The following is a 24,844-nucleotide window of genomic DNA, read 5'->3' as shown; positions in this document are numbered from 1 at the left end:
CGTGTCCGACTCTATGTGACCCCATAGATGGCAGCCCACCAGACTCCGCCGTCCCTGGGATTCTCCAGGCAAGAACACTAGAGTGGGTTGCCATTTCCTTCTCCAATGCATGAAAGTGAAAAGTGAAAGTGAAGTCACTCAGTCGTGTCCAACTCTTCGCGACCCCATGGACTGCAGACTACCAGGCTCCTCCGTCCATGGGATTTTCCAGGCAAGAGTACTGAAGTGGGTTGCCATTGCCTTCTCCGAATGAGAACAGAAATACTTCAAATTACTTGGGACACTGGGTAGAAGTCTCAGAAGTGCATTGCTTTAGGGGTGGGGTTAAAATAGACAAAGATAAGGACTTCCCAATCTTGGTACCTAATGATATTTTACTGAGACAGCTCCTCTGTCCACTCCATCTTTGCAGAAGAGGAAGCAGCTTACTTACCCAGGATCAATATGATACACAATAGTTCTTCACAGAGTCAAAGTTAAGGGGCCAGTAAAGGTAGAATATGGAAAGGCAAGAAAATTACTCTGTTACCCTTTTTTTTTCCCACTAGTTTTTAAGCTAGCACTTTCTTAGAAGGTCAATCGCCAGCTTTTAAATCTCTCAACTCTACAAAGTTAATCACTCTTTTAAAAAGCTGTCTATGTTAGTGGCTATCCTCTTTATCTTCAACTTTATGGTCTGTGAAATAAGAACTGATATCAAGAATAAGAAAGGTGATGAAGTTTTATGAACGCTCTTAAATACCCATTCTTAATACTACTTGTCAATTAACTGTGCTTTAATATAAAGCACAGTTCTGTGCTCAATCCTATAATACATTCAATAGCAATCATGAATACAAACTGACCCAATTCTTAAGCCTTCTATTAATTTTTTATGTCAATTAACATTTTTAATATTCCTCAGCAACAATACCACACAGGTCACTCTTGCCCCAGAATACAGTATTCCATCGAGAGCAGGTAACTGAGTATAGTACTTATCAAATTCAATTTAAGAAATGTTTTTAAATATAACCTCACACTTCTTAAAATTTTTTCAGAAACCACTTACTTGGGTTTGGAAAGCACCTTTTCCAAGTTAAACTCTTTGAGGTATCTTATTATGGCAGCCAAAGAGCAAATCACAGGCTTCTCCAAGTTAATGATGTCAGAAAAACTTTGAGAATCTAAAAAACAGAATACATACCTTCATTAAAATTATTATTCATCATTTTTGAAAACAAACATTAAGTGAAATAAAATTTTGTTTATAATTATTGAAATAATCATTTAGATGCTTAACTCCTGAAATTACCCTTTGGAAAATACAGAAGATTATAAATACCTAGAGTATGAAAAAAGGGCAATTTTCTGATGGTGGATGAACCTTCTTTCAAAAGCAAGGAGCAAGTATTTTCGAAGTGTAAGATGCTCATCTGCTTTGACCCAGAAGTACTCCAAAATGCTTGTTAAAGATGTGTATACAAGGAAGTGAGTTGAAAAATCTTTCATAGTAGTAAAAAATTACAGAAAACCTAATTGAATATCAATAGGGTATTATTAATAGATTAGTACCTCTAGATTGGTATGCACCTACTACTGGGAAGGACTTTCCCATTAGGTTTCCATCTGGTCTCCCACCTTTGTCCCTGTGCCCTATAGGGTGTTCTTAATAAAACAGGCAGAGGAATCCTTTTTAAAACATACATCATATCATTAGATTATTTTGCTTTCAAATCCTGCAACATCTCTCAACTCACCGAGAGATGTGGCTCAAGTTCATAGGGATCTAAGAGTCCCTGCAAAACCTGCTCTCCAGCTCCTTTCATCTCTGAGCTTACCTCCTCAGAGTCTCTTCCTTAGTTACTCTGTACCAGCACCCAGGCTCCCTGACATTCTTTAAACACACCAGGCACTTAGATATGCTGTACTTACTGTTGTTTCCACCTGAAAAGCTGTTTCTTCACTCAACCATGCGGTTTTTCCCCATTAACCCCTCTAATCTTTGTCCATCTTCATTCAATTGCCATTTTCTCAGCGTGGTCTTCCTTCACCACTGCATTTAAAAGTTCACCTCTTCCCTGTCTTTCTTCTCTTTAAATGTGTTTGTTTATTTGTTTTTGGCTGGGCTGGGTTCTTTGCTGCTGCGTGGGCTTTCTCTCTAGTTGCTGCAAGCAGGAGCCACTCTCCAGTTGTGATGCCCAGTCTCCTCTGCGACGGCTTCTCTTGCTGCTGAGTACGGGCTCTCGGGTGCGTAGGCTGCAGTAGTTGAGGCACGTGGGCTAGGTAGTTGCGGCTCCCAGATTCTACAGCACAGGCTCAGTAGTTGTGGGGCAGGGGCTTAGTTGCGCTGTGGCACGTGGGATCCTCCCAGACCAGGGATCAAACCCGTAGGACCTGTACTGGCAGGTGGGTTCTTTACCACTGAGCTACCAGGGAAGACCTTCCCTGCCTTTCTCTAAAGAACTCATCACCTTCAAACACTATTTTATTGTACACCTCCTTCCACTAGACTAAAAAACTCCAGAAGGGCAGGAATATTTGTTTAATTTCTTAAAGTATAAACAATGCTTTTAATAGGCATTCAATAAAAATTAGTTGAAATAATAAATCCAAGTCATATTTAATAAAAATGAAGAATTATGCATGCTCATGTGTAGACCTGTATATCAAAAAATTCTTAAGAATTTGACAGGAGGGACTTTTACCTTTTTCCTTATATACAACTATGTTTTGATCTTTTTTTTTTTTTGCAGTAGATATTTACTACCTTTAGAAAAAAATTATAAGATATTCTCTACAAATTTGTAATATAAAATATATTACTTTCAACATAGCTTTTTGTAAAAACAAGGTGTAAATGAAGAATTAACTCTTTTCTCATCTATTGAGAATTTCATCTTTTGACTGCCCAGCTCTGTTCCCCAGGAAACCTGATAAAGATGAAATGCCAATGTGTTACGAGGTGGCACTGCATATGGCTGAAATGACCTGAAATCAGGAAACTGCATCCAGACTAGGAGAGGAATGACCTGATTCTAGAATTTTGGCCTTCCTTCAGTACACTGACTCTTTGAAATTGGAATGTCCTTTGGAGAAACTCCAGCAAGAGCTAAGGTTTCCTGTAGGCAGATCCTGCATCCACCTGCTTTCTTTGCAGCTGAGTTGTCACTAGAGGATGCTGGGAAGTTCAGCGCCCTATGGACTTCTGCAGAGATGGAGAGGACTCCTCCCGCTAAAAGAAATGGTGCTGTGCCAGCAAACTGGATTTTCTGTCCTATGTGATTCTAGGTGAATTGGATGCCAAGAGTGGCTTATGGTAGTTTTGTGACTTAGTCTTGTCTTTAGTTGAGCATAATTTGATGATCCCTTGGCATTAGCCAAGACACCACGAGATTAAAAAGGATGCGGGAAAATGCCAATAAGACACTGATGCCTAAGAGGGAGCTGGGGGAGTTTGGTCCAAGGGTGAAAGCTTTGCAACAGGATAAAAATGGATCTTAACATAAGCTGGACTGGCAAGAATGAGGGGTACAGACCAAATCAAACAGATACTTGGCTGAGGAAATGTGAATTAGACAAATAATGGATTCAAACTATTAAGATGCTGTCAATAATGTTCTGGTATTTTAATTCTGGGCATTAATATTTAGAAGTGCTAGCCTTCCTTAGGAGATTTATCCACACATTTTATAAAACTGCAAGGAAAATCATGGCCACCTTTTAAGGGAAGGAAGAAGGAAGATGACTCAGTAATTAACTTGCTACACTTCATGAATATGTCAAAAACATCACATTACCAAAATGGTCATAACTACAAAAAGCAACGCAGTTATGCCTCTGATGAGTGTAAGAACAGTGAACTCTTTCCTCTGCTTCTTCCAGTTGTTTATCAATAACTACCTACCTTTCACTAGCCTTTAAGTCAAATTTGCACCTTTATCCAAATCTCAACTCAGTTACATTTGATGACATATGGCTAACATGTATAAAATATTTACCTTTAATGTCAACTACATCTTTTGCATAAAATTCTGTAACCTCTTGGAAAGCATGGCTGTACTCAAAATACACGTTCTTCATCCTTTCTACTCGAATTCTGTCATCCCGCACACTGAAAGAAAAACAACGAAAATTTAAAAAATAATTATACATAATCTTGAACTATCTGTATTCAGGCCTTGACCTGACCAAAATAAATACTCATTCATTATTCTTCCCCAAGATGAAAAAAAAAAAAAAAAATCTAAGGTTTCCCTGTCAAAAGTCCACATTTCATAAAATACTATACTTTAACTACTAGTATTTTATATCACCTGCACATAGTGAGTACTCTAAACATACTATTATCAAGAACTTATTAAAATTATGGTCAGGTACTTTAATAAACACCAAAGAGAGAAAAACGGAAAAGCAATCTGTTTAACTGCATCATTTGTTTAAAGCCACTAACAAGAGAACACATCACTGAGTACTTCTTTCCTCGGAAAGGCATGTTTGTCTGGCTGGCTCTGTGCTAAGTCCATTTCTTCTCCCACAGCCTCCCCAGTCAAATACAGTAAACTCCTCTTAGGTCAACTCCCACTCTTTACTTAAGTGGCTCTATACTTCTTTAAAAATAGGCACATATGTATGTATATATGCTCATCTAAGCACATAAACAAAATCATCAAATCATCGTCCATGCTGACAGTACACTGTCTCGTCCATTTCGTATTTTGCTTGACTCTCCTTTCCCCTCCCTCTTCTCCTTTCCTAATCTCCTCACTCCCAAGCCGTGGTAACAACCTAGGAGTAATCCTTTCTCATTTTTTTCATGTTCATATAGTCATATACGAGTATGTCATATACATATATACTCACACATACACTGTTTCATAAAAATCAAGCGACTTTATACAAACTTTCCTGTATCTTGTTTTCTCTACTAAGTAACAACTCTTGGAATTCCCTCCATATAAAGTGACCTAGATACAACTCATTCTTTCTAATGGCTAAAAAGTATCTGATAGTATGGAAAAGCCATAATTTATACAACCATTTCTTTACTATTGGACATTCACTTGATGTTAATATTTTGCCACGTTATTTAGAATATTTTTATCTAAAAAAATTACAGATACAGATGTATCCTGCACACACCCCTTTTCAGTCATATTCATCTACCATCTTTAGAAGTAAATACAAAAAAAAAGAAGTAAATGCTACCATCAACTTGGTGTATATCACCACCATGTATGTTTTTATATTTTTATTTTAGCATCTTTACACAATACATTGTATTGTTTCATGTTTTAAATTTTATATAAGCAATACTTTATTATACACACACTTCTACAACTTGCTTTTGCACTCAGTACTATATTTCCAAGATTTGTACATAAAGCCAGACATGCTTCTTTTTATATTTTCAATTATTTCTTATATTTCAGTAGACTTTTAAGATTTGTCATTCAAATTTAATTAATCCGAATTTATTTGGGGGGATGGTGTGAAGTTGAAAATACACTTTTATTTTCCATATGATTATCAATTAATGACCAAGCGCCATTTATAAAACATTCCATCTTTTACTACTGATTTATAATGCTGCCTCCACATTCCTATGTACATGTGACACTGTTTCTAGCTTCTATCCTATTCTACTGATCTTTTTGTCTATCTCTGTATCAGGGCCACAGTACTGTAATTTCCATGGCTTGGTATCAATATCTGTGGCAAGGCCCCCACCTTGTTTTTCAAGATTGTCTTCATTACTCCTGGGCTTTTGATTTTCTTTAAAATTTTAGGTTCATTTTGTCAAGTTTCACAAAAATCTTATTGGGCTTTTGACTGGATTGCAATGAACTAATTTAGAGAGAAATGATATCTTAACAAATTAAGAGATCCCACTGTTAAAGATGGCATAAGATCTCTACTTATTCATGTCTTTTATATCTAACAATATTGTTCCATTATTTTCTCCATATTATATGTACCTTTGGCTGTGCTCACTCTCAGATTAAAAATACTATGAAGGGAATCTTTTCTTCTATTATATTTACTAAAAGCTTATCATTAGTGTACATGAACCCAAATTCTTATATGTAGCAACTATGCTAAACACATTTTTCTTATATTGTCTGTGTATATATTAATATCACCTGCAAGAAAAAATTTTCTATTTTTCATTTCTTTTTCCTATCTCATTACACTACGAGCTAAGACCTTCAGGGTTATGTTGAACAAAGGTAATGCCAACAGGAATCCTTAGTTTCTTACTGAACCTAATGGGAATGCTTCCAAAGTTTCAACTCTTAAGTATGATATTTGCTGTGGGTTTTGGAGTAAATGACTCGTTAGCCAAAGGTTTGGTAAGTTTTCCAGTTTTTGCAAAAAGAAAAAAATTAGTCATAAATGATTATTGAATCTTACCTAATACTCTTTTTACAGGTATTAAAATGATTATATGGTTTCCTCTCACTTAACCTCATATTATTCATATTTCCTAATGCTGAATGAACCCTGCATTCCTGGAATATATTATACTTGTAATGATGCTCTGTATTGCTTAAACAAAGTTATAAACTTGATTTCTTAAGTTTTTTTTTCCCCCAGAATGCCTGTGCCAGCATACCTAGCTCCAAAGGCTTTTTCTGTTCTACTATAAAACTAGGCAGGCATCAGCTGCTTCAGAAAGAAATCTTAAAGGGAGGATTTTCCCCCATCTGTGGTGCTGAAGAGGATTTTTCCACCTTAATCCAATGGAGGAAGTATCAGACTAACTATTGCAAATCTCTTGTCAATTTTTATCTTCCTATAGACTCCCTTAATACCTGAATTTTTAGAAGCCTGCTGCAAAGTTATTTAGCCACTCCAAGAGCAATGAGTGACCTTACACGAGTCCCACAGTGTTTCTGTACAAGTTCCTAGAGTGAACACACGAGGCAGCTGGTAACTCAATTACTGTTCTAATTAACATTTTGTTCGAGAAGCAGATAAGAATTTAGAAACCCATTAAATCTGATAAAAAAATGACTTGTCAGTTATCCTTAAGGCTTTCCATGGAAGCATTACAAGAGTGTTAAATTCAACATTTTGCAATCTGTATGTTAAATACCCTTCTACAATTTTTTCCCCCCACAAACTGGTTGGAGTTATATGTGAAATCTCTAATCTGGTTTCCTAGATTTTTTTCTTTTTATGGTAAAATCAGATCACTGTATCTTCGAAATAAAAGCCTTCCTGAAACACTGTATACAGAAAGAGTAATATCCAGCCAGAGAATTTTGTCAAACTGGATATTAGTAAAATTTCTATATTCAGCAGAGAACTGTCGATCTTGGTATCTTCAAATTGCAGCCTGCGGAAATACCTGGGTGGGAAACACCAGCAACAAGCATTAAAAGCACAGATGCCACACCCCAAATGTATTCAATCTGAATTCAGATTGAATTGAATTCAATCTGAATTGAATTCAATCTGAATTCAGCAGGAAGCTGGGGGGGGGAGGGTATTTTCAGCAGCGTTTTGGGGGTGATCCACAGGCAAAGTGCAGACCACAAACACTCATCTATGTGAAAAATACTGGTGACTATCACAGGACTAGAGTACAAAGTGGAAATGTAAATCTTCTCCAAAGGCAGTCCATGTTTTAGCTGCTCTATTAGAGGTGGGCAGTCATATCTTTCCACCAAAAAAAAAAGTAAGGAAGTCAACTATGGTCAAGTAATTGACACAGGACTTTAAAAATGATTTTAAAAAAACAGAAACAAAAAAACATCTTCCCACCCTCTTAAGAGGCTGTTTGTGACCAGGGGTTGAAGCCTTCTGAACGGAAAAGAGGCCGCAGAAGCTGTGTTCCTCCAGGACCTGGGAAGGCAGCCGCCCCTCTGGGCCAGACAGGAGGACTAGTGTCAACACGCGAGGAGGCTCAGTCATTACATGGGGCAGGCAAAGCTGGACTCTCCTAAGATTTCCAATTTTAAAAATTCCTTTTTGTGTATTACATGCCTGTCAGTTGCCAAATGTACTGGATTTGAAAAGTTAAGTGGAGATAAGACTCTCAACAAGTGTGGAGTCCATGCTAAAAAAGAGGGGGAGCTTCAGACCCAGGAACTTTTTAAAGTCAACTTGGATATAAAACTGGTAATTTTCTGGTGTTGAGTAACAGACTACCTATAGTAGTCTGATAATGTAATTGCGACCAAATGTCAGCTTACCAATTTTATGATCTATGCTGACTTTAGAAACTATCATTTTTATAGATTAAAAAAAGCCTTGTTAAAGGCTGATAATCTACTCTAGGAAAACTCAAGGCCTCTTCTGACAGTGTATTTACTGATAATAACAATACAGACTGAGTTCCAAGCTTGCTAAGTGATTAAATTGTCCTCTGAAAACAGAATGCAATAGAGGTTGAGATTAAATAAAATAGACCATGTAACATAGTTACGATGTCTCCATACTAGGATGAAATTCATTAACTTTATCACTGCTCATAATAGGGAACTATCATCACTTTCTTAAAAGACAGAGGGCATAATGTCAAATTATAAAGACAACCACTAGAACAAAAATATCAGAATAACTCCAGAAGAACAGCAAGGAAAACACCACACAGTGAAAGATTCTTTGAAAGATATTTAAAAAAAATAAAATACAGGCAAGCTAATAACACATATATCTGCCATGACAACAAATGTGAGTTAAACTCACCTATTTAAAGACAATTAATCTCAGACTGGATTATAAGATAGAAAAACTTTCTGCACTACCAATAGGAACAAAATTTTAAATAATTCAGAAAGGGTAGAAATGGACAGATGGAAAATATTGCCCAGATGGATATATTAGGCTAATACAAATTTTTTTAGAAAGCATGGGACAAGATTTTGTTATCAGACAAGGTAAAACTCAGGACAAAAAGCATTATAACAAGACAAAGAGAGCTACTTAAAAACAACAGGATAGAAGAAAAGCTTTTCATCCCACATTCTTTTAAGAATTTTAAATTTCTGAACCATTAGAATACACTACTTATTAAAAATTAAGTTGTTTATTAAGAAGAGAGAAAAAAAGAGGAACCCGGGTTTACATAGGCACTTCCGGAAGACGTCTGTCCGTTTCCTTGGACTTGAACCTGGAAGGCTAGGAGTTCAGAAAAGGGAGTGGCTGCCACCATCTGCCACCTTGTGGAACACGAGCCGCGGTCAAACCAGAGTGAGAGACCAAGGAGAAGCGCTCGTAAACCCAGCCATGGCTAATTCCAGCCTGCCTTCAAGCTTTTCACTGATGTGAACCAAGATGCTCATTTTCTACTTTTAAAAATTCAGTAAGAACTCAGTAGGAAGTATAGGGTTTTAGAAAAGTCAAAAAGGAGTCTTTCAGTGTCCAGAGAAGGAGGCAGACACAATCTCACAGATAGCATCTTAAAGATGGCAACAAACGCGAGTGAGAAAAACCCAATCTGATTTCAGCTGGTGAGGCTGCTTCAGCCCCAACCGAGAGGGAGGCAGAGGGTAACTCAGAGATTCTAGCGACCAAGATGATCCCCCTTCCCCACCATGCAGAGGGAGAAGGACCCTCGCCAAGTGACTGCTGGGGGCTAGAAAGTAAAAGCAGGTTTACGGCCAAGCCCCTGTGGGATTAGAAACAGCTGAGGTAAAGAAACACTAGGACATGTCCCCAGAGGACAGGCCAGCTGGGGAGCAAGACGAAGGACTGAGAATTTCCTCGCTCACTGGGTAAACCCCATGGGGCCTCAGGCAGAGAGAAGGCCTCAGGTCCAGGGAGTAACCAAGTCTGGCAGCTGCACTTGCTGTTCAAAAGACTAAGACAGGAGATCTTATCTTAAGGGAAGACGTCTACACTAGCTAAACTCTTGTCTTTTCAAAAAAAATCTGGTTTTACTTTTTCTTTTACAGTAGTAGTTACTTTAAGGTGGGAAAAAACACAAAAAACAGGTAACATGCCATCAAAAAAATTGCTAATCTGGAAATTGCTAACCTGAAGGAAAGCACTTCTATCTGAAATGAGGTTAGAAAAATAAAGAGAATTAGAGTGCTCAAAGTTGGGGAGCCAGTGGAAAGATGAGGAAAAGGGGGCAGAAAGTCCAGGGGCCTAGAGAAGGCATCATTTCTGTCTACAGTCATAACCAGCTCTTCTTCCCTGACCCTGGACATCTTCCCCAAGGATGAACTCCCATGGAACAGTATTTTAAAACCTCCATCCCTTCTTAATCTTTCAGTCTATCCCAATCATGAATCTTTTTACCACCCATCTCTACATACCACAGCCCTGTGCACACATTCTTACTTAACAAGCCGGCCAAGACTCACCTCCTCTAAGAAGCTTTCCCAGAAGAATAACCACATGCCAGGATGACCTGTGCTTTCTACTGGACCCATGGGACTGTGGTTTGTAAAGTAATACCTTCAGAAATAGGCTTGTAAAGTAATACCTTCAGAAATAAAGTTACTTTGTTTGAAGCCCACATGCTTTTTGTCAAGAATTTTACTGCCAGAGATAGAAATACAAACCGTAATATGCATTACAAAGGAATGAAAGTTTCATGGAATATTAACCAAAATAATGTCAACTGTGCTATAAAACATTACTCCTTTTGAAATCCAGAAGCAGCAGAGGTGAAGGAAGGGAATGGTTGCTTCTCTGTGTGTTTTTTCTGAGAAGCCGTATAATGGAATGGTTCTGAGCCTGTGCATCAGAACCAGGAAGTCTGGGTCAAATCCCAGTTCTGCCACTTACTAGTGAGATAACCTAGACTTAACAGCCTTAGGCCTCAGTTTCCTGGAAATCTGTATTAAAAGAACAGTAGCTCCCTCATAGGGGTTTGTGAAGATTAACTCAGTCAATAAATATAAAGCCCTTAGAATAGGTACCTAATACCTACTGTTAGCTATTGCTATTATTATTAATATTTTCACTGCTACTTAAGAATGAAAGATAGCAGTAGTCATGTGCTCAAGGGGAAAAGTTCAGTTCAGTTCAGTTCATTCACTCAGTCGTGTCCAACTCTTTACGACCCCATGGACTGCAGCACGCCAGGCCTCCCTGTCCATCACCAACTCCTGGAGTTTACCCAAACTCATATCCATCGAGTCGGTGATGCCATTCAACCATCTCATGCTCTGTCGTCCCCTTCTTCTCCTGCCCTCAATCTTTCCCAGCATCAGGGTCTTTTCATGTGAGTCAGCTCTTCGCATCACGTGGCCAAAGTATTGGAGTTTCAGCTTCAACAAGGGGAAAAGAGAGAGCTTTAAAAACAGATGGAATTGGGCAGGACATGCACAAAGGAAAGAACATGTCAGCAACGAGAAATATTCTCAGTAGCTCCCAAGATGTGTTTCTAACGGCACCTTTTTACTTTTTAAAAATGAGAAAACAAAAGATATGGATTAATTTTAAAGCATTAGAAAAATTAACAAAAGCTGCTAAACTCTAAAACTGATAACCTCGATATATACACACTACTATATATAAAATAGATAACTAATAAGGACCTACTGTACAGCACAGAGACTCTACTCGACACTCTTGTAATGACCTATATGGAAAAAGAATCTGAAAAAGAGTGGAATATATGTGCATGTTTAAATGATTTCAGGCTTCCCAGGTGGCACAGTGGTGAGGAGACCACCTTCCAATGTAGGAGACACAGAGATATGGGTCCAGGCTGGGTTGGGAAGATCCCCTAGAGTCAGAGATGGCAACCTACTCCAGTATTCTTGCCTGAGAAATATGGACAGAGGAGCCTGGTGGGACTGCAAGTCCATGGGGTTGCAGAGAGTCAAACACGACAGAGCACCCCAACCCACACACATATATGCATATCTTTTCCCATATTCTTCTCCATCACAGTACATTACAGGATACTGAATATAGTTCCCTGTGCTATACAGTAGGATCTTGTTGTTTATCCATTTTATATAAAGCAGTTTGTATCCATTAATCCCAAACTCCTAATTTATCCCTCTTCCACTCCCACCCTTTGGTAAACGCAAATTTGTTTTCTGCGTCTGTGTGTCTTTCTCTGTTTTGTAAATAAGTTTATTTGTATGACATTTTAGATTCCACATATAATGGGCAGAGGATGAGATGGTTAGACGGCATCAACAACTCAATGGACATGAATTGGAGCAGACTCCAGGAGATTGTGAGCGCTTCCCAGGTGGTGTTCGTGATAAAGAATCCACCTGCCAATGCAGGAGATGCAAGAGATGTGGGTTAGATCCCTGAACCAGGAAGAGCCCTTGGAGAAGGAAATGTTAACCCACTCCAGTATTCTCACCTCAGAAATCCCAGGGACACAGGAGCCTGGCAGGCTACAGTCCACAGGGATCACAAAGAGTAAGACATGACTGAGTGACCGAACACACACCAGGAGATAGTGAAGGACAGGGGAGTCTGGCGTGCTGCAGTCCATGGGCTTGCAGAAGTGGACAAAGTTTAGCAACTGAACAACAATATAAGTGGTATCATATGGTATCTGTCTTTCCCTTTCTGACTGACTTTACTTAGTGTGATAATCTCTGATAATCTAGGTCCATCCATGTTGCTATAAATAATTTCATTCTTTTTATGGCTGAGTAATATTCCATTTTATATATGCACCACATCTACTTTATTCCTTCATCTGTTGACAGACATTTAGAGTTGTTTCCATGTCTTGGCTAATGTAAACAGTGATGCTAAGAACAAAAGCATGTATCTTTTCAAATTAGAGTTTTCTCTAGATATATGCCCAGGAATGGGCCTGCTAGATCATATGGCAATTCTATTCTTAGCTTTTTAAGGAAGCTCCATACTGTTTTCCATAATGGCTGCACCAATTTACATTCCCACCAATACTGCAGGAGGGAAACCCATTTTTCTCCTTAACGAGCAAAAGAAGTGTATGAAAATATCATTGGTGATCAAAAAAGGAAAAGTAAGTTAAAATAAAAAGTGAGACACTACTTTGCACTCACTGCTGCTGCTGCTAAGTCACTAGAATGGCTAAAATTAAAAACAATGTCAACACCAAGGACAAAGATATAGAGCAACTATAATTCCCATATCCTGCTGATGAGAGCATATGATTGAGTAACTAAGACTTTGGCTGGGCTTCCCTGGTGGTCCAGCGGTTAGGGACCCACCTAACAACACACGGGACACAGATCTGATCCCTGGCCCGGGAAGATGCCTCATGCTGCAAGGCAACTAGGCCCACGCTCTAGAGCCCACGGTCCATAAGAGAAGCCACGGCAACAAGAAGCCCATGCACCACAACGAGCGAGGAGCCCCTGCTCTCTGCAACTGGAGGAAACTCACGCACACCAACCAAGACCCAGTGTGGCCACAAATGAATAAAATTAAAAGTTTAGCTGTTTCTTATACAGTTAAATATATACTTACCAACACAGCCCAGAGAGTCCACTCCTAGGTATTTACCCAAAATAAAAACATATGTCCATAAGAAGACTAGAATACCAATGCGCTTAGCAGCTTTACTGCAAATAGGCAAACACTCAAATGTTTAGCAAGTGAATGGATAAACAAATTCTGTAGAAATACTACTGAGCAATAAAAAGGAACAAACTACTGACACATTCATAGGTATTATGCTATGTGACTATAAACAAAACAATGCATACTGTAATGATCCCATCTATGTGAAATTCTGTAACAGTCTAACCAGGTCAGTATTTGTTTGGAGTAGGAGGTGGAGACAGGGAGAAGAAAGACTGCAAAGAGGCACAGGGAACTTTCCGAGAAGAGGAAAATGTTCTATATCTTAATTGGGGCGGTGGTTACATTGATGTATATATTTTTTCAAAATTGATTTGACTCATACACTTAAATTATGTAAATTGTATTGCACGTAAATTACACTTGATTAAAGCTGATTAAAAATTAAAGCTTTTGATATTTGCCATATATAATTTATAGCTGAAAATATTCTATAAAGAAATCTGAACATTGACCTTAGGAAGCATCACTGCAAACAAAGCTAGTTGGAGGTGATGGAATTCCAGGTGAGCTAGTTCAATCCTAAAAGATGATGCTGTGAAAGTGCTGCACTCAGTATGCCAGCAAATTTGGAAAACTCAGCAGTGGCCACAGGACTGGAAAAGGTCAGTTTTCATGTATATTATCTAGGGTGAAACAGATAACCAGCCCAGGTTGGGTACATGAGACAAGTGCTCGGTCCTGGTGCACTGGGAAGACCCAGAGGGATCGGGTGGAGAGGGAGGTGGGAGGGGGGACTGGGATGGGGAATACATGTAAATCCATGGCTAATTCATTTCAATGTATAACAAAAACTACTGTAATGATGTAAAGTAATTAGCCTCCAACTAATAAAAATAAAAAATAAAATAAAAAAATTTAAAAAAATAAAATTAAAAAAAAAATTAAAAAAAAAAATAAAAATAATTACAGTAAAAAAAAAAAAAACTCAACATTTTAGAAACAAAGGTCAAAAAAATAAAATTAAAAAATAAATGTTCCCAGTTAAAAAAAATAATAAAAATAAAGACGAGATTTATTTTGGAAAAAAAATAAAAAATAAAAATAAAAACAAACAAACAAAAAAGGTCAGTTTTTGTTCCAATCCCAAAGAAAGACAATGCCAAAGAATGTTCAAACTACCACACAACTGCACTCATCTCATGCGCTAGTAAAGTAATGCTCAAAATTCTCCAAGCCAGGCTTCAACAGTACATGAACCATGAACTTCCAGATGTTCAAGATGAACTTAGAAAAGGCAGAGGAACCAGAGATCAAATTGCCAACATCCTCTGGATCATCAAAAAAGCAAGAGAGTTCCAGAAAAACATATATTTCTGCTTTATTGACTATGCCAAAGCCTTTGACTGTGTGGATCACAACAAACTGCGGGAAATTCTTTTTTTTTTCTTTTTTTTTTCCATTTATTTTTATTAATTGGAGGCTAATTACTTTACAATATTGTAGTGGTTTTTGTCATACATTGACATGAATTAGCCATGGATTTACATGTATTCCCCATCCCGATCCCCCCTCCCACCTCCCTCTCGACCCGATCCCTTTGGCTCTTCCCAGTGCACCAGGTCCGAGCACTTGTCTCATGCATCCAACCTGGGCTGGTGATCTGTTTCACCCTAGATAATATACATGTTTCAATGCTGTTCTCTTGAAATATCCCACCCTCGCCTTCTCTCACAGAGAAAGAGATGGGAACACCAGACCACCTGACCTACCTCCTGAGAAATCTGTATGCAGGTCAAGAAGCAACAGTTAGAACCTGACATGGAACAATAGACTGGTTCCAAATCAGGTAAGGAGTATGTCAAGCAGTATTGTCACCCTGCTTATTTAACTTATATGCAAAGTACAAGATGAAGCACAAGCTGGTATCAAGAATGTCGGGAGAAATATCAACAACCTCAGATATGCAGATGACACCACCCTTATGGCAGAAAGTGAAAAAGAACTAAAGAGCCTCGTGATGAAAGTGAAAGAGGAGAGTGAAAAGTTGGCTTAAAATTCAGCATTTAGAAAACTAAGATCATGGCATCCAGTCCCATCATTTCATGGCAAACAGATGGGGAAACAATGGAAACAGTAAGAGACTTTATTTTCTTAGGCTCCAAAATCACTGCAGATGGTGACTACAGCCATGAAAGTAAAAGACATTTGCTCCTTGGAAGAAAAACTATGACCAACCTAGACAGCATATTAAAAAGCAGAGACATTACTTTGCCGAAAAAGGTCCATCTAGTCAAAGCTATGGTTTTTTCAGTAGTCATGTATGAATGTGAGAGCTGGACTATAAAGAAAGCTGAGCACCGAAGAATTGATGCTTTTGAAGTGTGGTGTTGGAGAAGACTCTTGAGAGTCCCTTGGACTGTAAGGAGATCCAACCAGTCCATCCTAAAGGAAATCAGGCCTGAATATTCATCAGAAGGACTGATACTGAAGCTGAAATTTCAAAACTTTGGCCGCCTGATGCGAAGAACTGACTCACTGGAAAAGACCCTGATGCTGGGGAAGACTGAAGACAGGAGGAGAAGGGGATGACAGAGAATGAGATGGTTGGATGGCATCACCGATGCGATGGACGTGAGTTTGAGCAAGCCGTGGGTATTGGTGATGGACAGGGAAGCCTGGCATGCTGCAGTCCATGGGGCTGCAAAGAGTGGGACACGACTAAGCAATTGTACTGAACATTTAGACCAACAAATTCCTATGCAAATGTGTATTTCAAATACATTTTTGGAATAAGATCCTAATTCTAGCATTTATTCAGCAAAAACCAATGGTGCAAAGAACTTTTTTTTGAAGAAAAACATTTAACTTTAAAAAGTACATTCCATATTTACATGCTTTGAGATGATCACAGTTTAAATGTCAACCACTATTTTATATACATACAATCATCCTAATACCAAGTTAATTTTTACAAATTAATTTATACTTCCTGTGACTGAGAGACATTTTTTTGCAGGCACAAAAATCACAAAATCATTATCTGATATTATATGCCTTTAAGAAAAGCAAACAAAACCCTACTTTCTGAGAACTCAATCATCTTATAGAATTCTGGAGAGAATGATCAGCATTAAAACATTCTCAGATTAGTGGAAAGTCATCTAAATTTTTTTTTCATGCATGATTAAAAACATTCTCTCAGTGACAGATACAAAATCAAGGCAGTTTCACTTGGATTATATGCCTTTTGAGGTCATTAACAAGCTCAAGCCTGCCAGAGAAAAACTAAAACAAGCAATCTTCTGAAACTAATGTTTTTCTCCTCGAATACCAAACTCTGATATTATCCCCAGAAAAAGCTGCTTCAAAAAAAAAATCTGGAGGGAGGTTCAAGAAGGAGGGAACATATGTATACTTATGGCTAATTCACGGTGATGTACGCAGAAACCAACATAATATTGTAAAGCAATTATCCTTCAATTAAAAATAAATTAAGAAAAAAACCTAAATGAAAAAAATCAACAAGTTGACAATCTGCAATTTATAGTATAATAAATAACTAACTGATGTTTCCCTTTCAATGCAACAAATCTTCACTACAGGAATAAATGGGGAAAAAAAAAGAGAAAAGAGGTCCCTGCTGTGTGTTATGGGTTGAACTGTATCCTCCTAGAAGCCCGATGTGGAAGTCCTAACCCCAGTACCTCAGAATGTCAGCTTATTTGGAGACCGAGTGCTTACAGAGGTCATCAAGCTGAAGTGATGTCAGCAGGTGGACCCCAGTTCAGTATGAGCGGTGTCCTTATAAAAGGGGGAAGCCTGGACACAGCTCATGTTCATGCTCTGTTGGTAAGTCGTGTGTGACTCCCGAGGGCTTCCCAGGTGGCGCCAGTGGTAGAGTAAGTGAAGTGAAAGTCGCTCAGTCGTGTCTGACTCCCTGCGATCCCATGGACTATACAGTCCACGGAATTCCCCAGGCCAGAATACTGGAGTGGGTTGCCATTCCCTTCTCCAGGGGATCTTCCCAACCCAGAGATCAAACCCAGGTTTCCCACATTGCAGGCGGATTCTTTATCAGCTGAGCCACAGGGAAGACCAAGGCAAGTGGTAAAGAACCCACCTGCCAATGCAGGAGACGCAAGAGATGTGAGTTCCCCTAGCTTGGGGAACAAAGATCCTCTGGAGGAGGGCATGGCAAGCTACGCCAGTATCCTTGCCTGGAGAATCCCACGGCAGAGGAGCCTGGTGGGCTACAGTTCATGAGGTCGCAAAGAGTCAAACACAACTGAAGCGACAGCACGCATACACGGTCGCCTGACCGTGCGACCCCATGGACTGCAGCCCGCCAGGCTCCTCTGTCCACGGGATTTCCCAGGCAAGAATACTAGAGTAAGTTGCCATTTCCTTCTCCAGGGGATCTTCACAACCCAAGAATCAAACCCACATCTCCTGCATCAACAGGTGGATTCTTTACTGCTAAGATACCAGGGAAGCCCCTGGACACAGAGACACACACAAAAGAAAGGCAATATAAAGAGACACGGGAAGAAGATGGCCATCTACAAGCCAAGGGGAGAGGCCTGGGAAAGCATTCCCTCACAGCTCTTGGAAGAAACCAACTCTGCTGGAACCCTGATGTTAGATTTCTAGCCTCCAGAAGTAAAACAAATTCCTGTTTTTTAAGCCTGTTTTTTAAGTTTGCAGTACTTTGTTACATCAGTCCCAGCAAACTAACATAACCCTACTGAAAGGCTCAACATCTATTCAGAGATGCGTATAAACAAATCACTGAGACCCCTAGCACATTGACAGGCATGCTGTGGCAACCAATTTAAGGAGTGGAAATATTCTCACCATGGCTGATTTTAAACTACCAGGGCTTTAACAACCAGAAAGAAAATTCCATGGGAATATAATTAATTAGCCAGTCTCACAAGCCTCTACAAGCTAGATCGAGCACAGACCAATGACACAGGCATCAGTATCTAATAGCTACAATCCTTTTTCCAAGTGATCTTTCTGAACCAGGGATCGAACAAACCAGGTCTCCTGCTTTGCAGGCAGGTTCTTTACCATCTGAGCTACCAAGGAAGCCCATAATATCTACAGATTACTTCAATGTATAGCCAAGGTTAGAACCCCAACTGAAAACTGTAGGACAGCTTCATAAAAGCAGTAAGACTGTGAAGATACAGGTTATTTTAGAAGATAGATAAGGAGAAAACACCATAAGTTATTCTTACCACATAAGAATAACTTAAGAATGTTAAAAAAATAAAAAGAAAACAAGCAGTGAATGAAAAAAAGAGCTAACACTGAACACTTACTATGTTCCACGTACTGTTTTAAACCATTACTTGTATTAACTAACTTCATCACCACTACTACTTTATGAAAAAGTTCTATTATTATATACCTTGTTTTGAATAAGGAAACAGAACCAAAGAGAGGTTAACAAGATCCATAGCTTTAAAAAAAAGGAAGCTAAGATTCACACACAGGCTGTTTGGCTCCAGACTGAACACTCAGACCATGGTCCTAAGCCATCTCTCACCATGTATGACATGTTTAGAACATGACCATCAGCAGAGGGCAACCAGAGAGAGGGACAAGGGACCAGACAGGAGAAGTGCGCCTTATTCCTGGCCTCATGTTACCTTACATAAGCAATGGGTTTGCAACTCAAAGGGAGTCTCTGCAACTCCATGGACTATATAGTCCATGGAATTCTCCAGGCCAGAATACTGGAGTGGGTAGCCTTTCCCTTCTACCAGGGGATCTTCCCAACCCAGGGATCGAACCCAGGTCTCCCACCGTTGCAAGCAGATTCTTTACCAGCCGAGCCACAAGGGAAGCCCAAGAATACTGGAGTGGGCAGCCTATCCCTTCTCCAGCGGATCTCCCTGATCCAGGAATTGAACCAGGGTCTCCTGCATTGCAGGCAGATTCTTTACCAACTGAGTTATCAGGGAAGCCCATTGCAACTCAAACTCCGGTAAAATCAATCAATTTAACCTATTTGCATAACTTATTGCTTAAAAATGTCGAATCAAGTAGAAGAGTATGTAAGTGAAAACTAAAACTCTATAAAACAACATCACTATCTCCTTATTCATGTGTAAAAAATAAGGTTTAGACACAAGATAAGGATTGCCAAGCAGGCAAAAAGCACCTGTCCTCGCTCAGGAGAGATCAGCACAGCCCAGAGCCTCCGAGAAGGAATGCCGGAGAATCACACACATTCCCTAAGCCACAAACAGAATTCTGGAAGATGAGGCTGGCACTCACTAAGCTCCTGGGACAAAGGCAGCACCAAGGAGGAAAAGTCAGTTTTCTACTTTTAAAGTTAGAGGAAAGATACCCACAAACACTGCACATTATCACAGCCCCAGGGGATGAATGAATCCCAAGACTATTTCCAATATTTAGCCAGTAATTAACTCTGGAATTGTTCTCTTTTAAAAAAAAATCCTTTTCATCTATGTATCTGCAGAGCATTGTGAAATATCAGCACTTGGACAAAGGCAGTGTATGGGATAACGGCGGGACTGAAAAAACACATGTCCCCTTTGTCAGTACAGAGGGGAAGACAGAGCGAAGAAAACGCAAACAAGAAGCCTGAGGGAAGCGTCTCTCCTTTCAGAGGCATATATTTTACTGTACACAGGGCCCTGGAAGTAACCTAAGGAAGCCCTCTCCTCAGCAGCCACAGGAAAATGACAGAACGCATTGAGAGGCTAAATTCTGTGTCTCTCCGTAGCAATAAGTAGGCGGAAAGGAGGCAGAATATGACAATCAACCTTTAGACTAGGCTGTTCCCACGGTTTTCCAGTAGGTAGAAGAAATAGGATTTTATTCTGTATGGGTGAGCAATCAATTGTCTTACTCAATTTAATCACCCACAGGTAAATTCTGTGGTCTCTGGGGGTTGATAGTTAAAAGTTACATAAAAGACTGCCAAGTATCCTTACCTACAAGGTAACTCATACATCAGTGATTGCCTGACATAGCAAGTAGGGATTGCTCAGCCTTAAAAAGGACAGTAATCATTTTATCAAGTGCTTTCAAACTACTAATGTTTCAGTCAGAGGCCAGCTAGTTTTTACATTCCTACTTGTAAAAGTTATGTCGACGTCAACAGTATTAAACAACTGTCAGCTAGTTTGAAAAAGGAAGCAAAAAAAACTGGGCATTCAAGGAAGACAGGCAATAGTTTGACTTAATTCTGTAACCAGCTACCAATTAACAAAAAATTCTTTAAAGCTACAAGCCACATTAGAGGCTTCTCTCATAGCTCAGTTGGTAAAGAATCTGCCTGCAGTGCAGGAGACCTGGGTTCGATTCCCGGGTTGGGAAGATCCCCTGGAGAAGGAAATGGCAACCCACTCCAATATTCTTGCCTGGAGAATCCCATGGACAGAGGAGCCTGGCAGGCTACACTTCATGGGGTCGCAAGAGTTGGACACCACTTAGCAACCAAACCACTACCACCACAAGCCACAAGAAGTAAAATAGTTTGCATGACTACCCAGTACCCACACATAATGTTAGTGTATTACTCTTCTATTAATATATAACAAATTACTAAAAACTTAATGGCTTGAAACAACATACATTTAATATCTCAGTTCTGTAGGTCAGAATTCCAACACTGACTTCACTGGGCTGAAATCAAGGTATCAACAGGTCTGGGCTCCTTTCTGAAGGCTCTAGGAGAGAATCTGGTTCCCTGCCCATTCCAGTTTCTACAGGCAGTCTACCTGTCTCGGCTCCCGGCCTCTTCCTCCGTCTTCTAAGCAAATCTGAGTGGGTCAAACACTCATATGGCATCACTCTGACTCTTCTGCCTCCTCGCCCACATTTAAAGGACTCTGATGATTTACTGGGCCCACCTGCCGAATCTAGGGTACTCTCCGTAGCTTAAAGTCAGCTGAGTGGCAACTTTAACTTCCCTTTGTCATTTAACCTCACATACTCACAGATCCAGATCCTGGGTTTGGGACATGGTATCTCTGGAGATAGACAGATAGATACATGAAAGCATACCATGCTACTTGGTAGCTACTAGACCACCGGCGCCTGTTTCCTGTATATTTGTATACAAATATACAAATTTGTATATAATAATAGTAATTACCACAAAGGGCTATTGTGAAGATTACATGAGTTAATACGAGCAATGGTCACCGAATATATTTGGTATATAGTAAGAGCTACACCCATGGCTGATTCATGTCAATGTATGGCAAAAACCACTGCAATATTGTAATTAGCTTCCAACTAAAATAAATAAATTTTTTAAAAAAGGTTTCATAAAACAATTCTTAGCTTATCACATACAACACACCCATCTATCTTTACACTACTGTACTTCATTCTTTTTCTAAGTGGTAACTGTAACCCACCAAATTGTTTTCATAGTCCACCAATGACTTGTGACCACAGTTCAAAAAGTGCCTCCTTGATGCATGAGGTGCAGGCCTCCCCAGTGGGACACAAACCATCCTAAAGATGATACTCGGCATCATCTTAAAGTGATACTCAGCACTCCCCTGATCTCAATGGCCCCACCAGGTAGGGATTAACCTTGTGGTGTGGCCATGGCTCAACAGGCAGAGCCACTGATCATGCATTCTTCTCTCCACCAGCCTTCCTGTTAGGGCTAGGGGCAAATCCAGAACACAATCGAGTACAGCGTGTTCAGGGCCCATGTCCACTCCCATGAGATGGAGAGCCCAGCTCAGCCTGACCAAGAAGAGCTCATCAGAGCTGAAGGTGCAAAGTAAGAGAAAGAGCTCATGATGGTGCTGAGAAGAGTCCTAAGAACTCAGCAGGAGTTTTCTGAGCTGCTGTCGTGTGGGGGCCTCCAAAACAAGCTTGTAGAAATGCCGTCAACCTCAGCATTCTGTATATTAAATCAAATTATTGTTTCTCTCGCCACTCAGTCCTGTCCAACTCTTTGTGACCCCAGGGACGGTAGCCCACAAGGCTCCCCTGCCCACGGGATTCTTCAGGCAAGAACAGAGTCTTGTCCTGGTAGTTGGAAGTCTTACGGTTGACTATTCTGAGGTTACAAAATGGATGTCAACCAGTGTGTTATTTTGTTTTTGACCTTTGACCCAGTGGCCAATTACCCTTCATCAAGCAGCAGATCTCCAGATACAGACTCTGAATTCACCCAGGAATGGAAGGTGGACTTTTCCCACTGGCTGCACTTTTAAAAATATTCTAACATGCGTATACTTTCGGTGATACCAAAGAGTAATAAAAACTATTTTAAATGAGAAAATTTGAAAAGGGAGTTTTCTTTTTCCCTTAATCAGATTCACCCATGTACAAAACTGCAGTAAAGATCTGAACAATGGTATTATTAACATAATCTCAGGGCTTTTAAAATTTTATTTTATTAAATTAAAATAATATCCAGGAAGCAACGTTCATTCATACTCAGAAGAATCTCTAGAATAAGATCCTGACTAGAAGCACTTCTGCTCTGGGAAGAAGGTGCAGACACACTCTTTCCCCTCTCTTCTGCTAACTACAATTCCCTGCACATTATGCATAAAACAAATAGAAGCCAAATCTGGAGGAGAGACAGACAGCAGACCAGCAGGGAACCTGAGACCTGAGGAGTGACGTGGAGGGGAGTCCCCTGGGTTTACTTTTGCCACATGCATCCCAGCTTTGGAGGTGAAAAAGCTGACAGTCTCCAGTAGGAGCAGACAAAAAGGCTCTAACAAGCCTGCTCTCCCCAGACAGATACGCAGGAAAGGCATAGCCAAGCAAGATCGAAAATTCTTAGACAATAACCACCCTACTCCAGTCAAACACCACAGAAAAAAATACCATCTGATCCATACTAGCAAAGGCCGAGGGGGAGCTAGACTGCCTTTCTCACCAGACTGATAAATGGGATCAAAGGGTTAGGGTTAGTTTTTTGCCAAGTATATCTTTTTTTTTTTCCAAGTATATCCTTTTAAATGCCATGTAGTTTCAGAAAATTGTAACAGCGTCAATATTGTAAAAAAAAAAATTAACACACACCACAGACCCCATCATTTGCAACAGATGGGCTACAACTATGTATCCCTACCTTGTCCTGGTTCTCTGACTGGCTCTTTATCCCCTGTCTGCAACTTTCTATTCTTCTTCCCCCTACTCCCAACTACTGACATTCTGCAAACTCCTTGGTCTCATCCTTTTCTCTGCATACTTTCTTCATTTATGAGAACTATTGTTTTTTTTTAACTCAACCCTCCCATGGAGGCCTCTCTTCTATCACGCCATTCCTTTGCCCACAGACCCAACTGTTTTCCACTAGAGTTCACACCCCTTGGCTGGATTTTATGGTCCTTGTCTCTCTCTTCCACCAACTCTCAACATGAAGTCTTCCTCCAGTCAGAAGAGTCTCCCCTCTGTCTTCACACCTCTTCTAATAGTTCCAGCCTGTGTGCCTCAGGGTTCATGTCATTGCCACACATACACAACCATAACATTCTTCCCACTACCAATTCAAAGCCCTGCAATCCTGCAAAGGTCCCCAACCCAGCCAACCTCCTCCAGAAGGCCTTCCTCGGCTGTGCCAGGACCCAGGAAGCTCTCCCTCTCTGTACTCAAAATTGACCATCATCTTATCTGTTCATCTGACTTGCCTTAAAAATCAGTTTCTTCGAGAACTAGTAAATATTAATTAATATTTGTTTATTGATTTTGATAGCTTTCTTCTTTTATAAGCATATCTCTAAGCTAAAGTGATCTTAACTGCAGTTAACACTGTGCTTAAAAATCATTTGTTTTTCCTTTGCTTCTCTCTAGAGAGAAAATGTAAGAACGTGTACATTCTTACAACAATCGGAAAAGATAACAATTAAGATAGAAAGACTAATTTCCTAAGAACCAAACTGAAATCTTAAAAACACATTTTACATAAATTATCTATAAAATTTATATAAATTATCTATAAAAGATAATTCACTGAAGAAAAATCAACAGTTTAACATTATTTAGAAATAATAACTATGTTTATACTACATTTGACTAGTATTCATCCTAAATTCTCATACAATACAAAGTAATTAAGTCTTTACCTAGACACACAAAAAGTGAAGTGTAGTCTTTACAACATAATACATAATAAATGGAATGCTTTTGGCACCCTCTTGTGGTCAAAGTTTAAAAATACAAGCAAAAACCGTCTAATACATACTTAAAATGGATATTCTGTCATTTCAAGCCGTTCTAGGTTTTCTCACAAACTTTATTATTTCTTCCATATTAATAAAATATCAACCATTAACTGACAAAAACTGCTGGTTTTACTTTCTGGTTTAAAGTGAAAGAAAAAGAATGAATCCTGAATCTGAGACACAATAAACTACTCACTACTTAAAAAGACGATACCAAAAAAAAACCA

At 39.5% G+C, this 24,844-nt stretch overlaps 1 protein-coding gene across 4 annotated transcripts in view; it reads right to left on the bottom strand.

The window, feature by feature from the left end:
• Positions 1–24,844, bottom strand: part of MSH3 (mutS homolog 3) — a 169,861-nt gene that overhangs the window by 122,244 nt on the left and 22,773 nt on the right. For all 4 annotated transcript variants that reach the window (XM_020875739.2, XM_020875740.2, XM_020875742.2 and 1 more), the window contains exons 9-10: positions 3,981–4,093; positions 1,052–1,166 (exon numbers count right to left, since the gene is read on the bottom strand). In XM_020875739.2, coding sequence (XP_020731398.2) covers positions 1,052–1,166; positions 3,981–4,093 — 228 coding nt within the window. The remainder of the gene's footprint in view (positions 1–1,051; positions 1,167–3,980; positions 4,094–24,844) is intronic.

Source organism: Odocoileus virginianus, chromosome 3, assembly GCF_023699985.2.
Source record: "Odocoileus virginianus isolate 20LAN1187 ecotype Illinois chromosome 3, Ovbor_1.2, whole genome shotgun sequence".
NCBI lineage: Eukaryota > Metazoa > Chordata > Mammalia > Artiodactyla > Cervidae > Odocoileus > Odocoileus virginianus.
The sequence above is the reverse complement of the archived record's forward strand: the minus strand, read 5'-3'. Positions and strand labels throughout refer to the sequence as shown.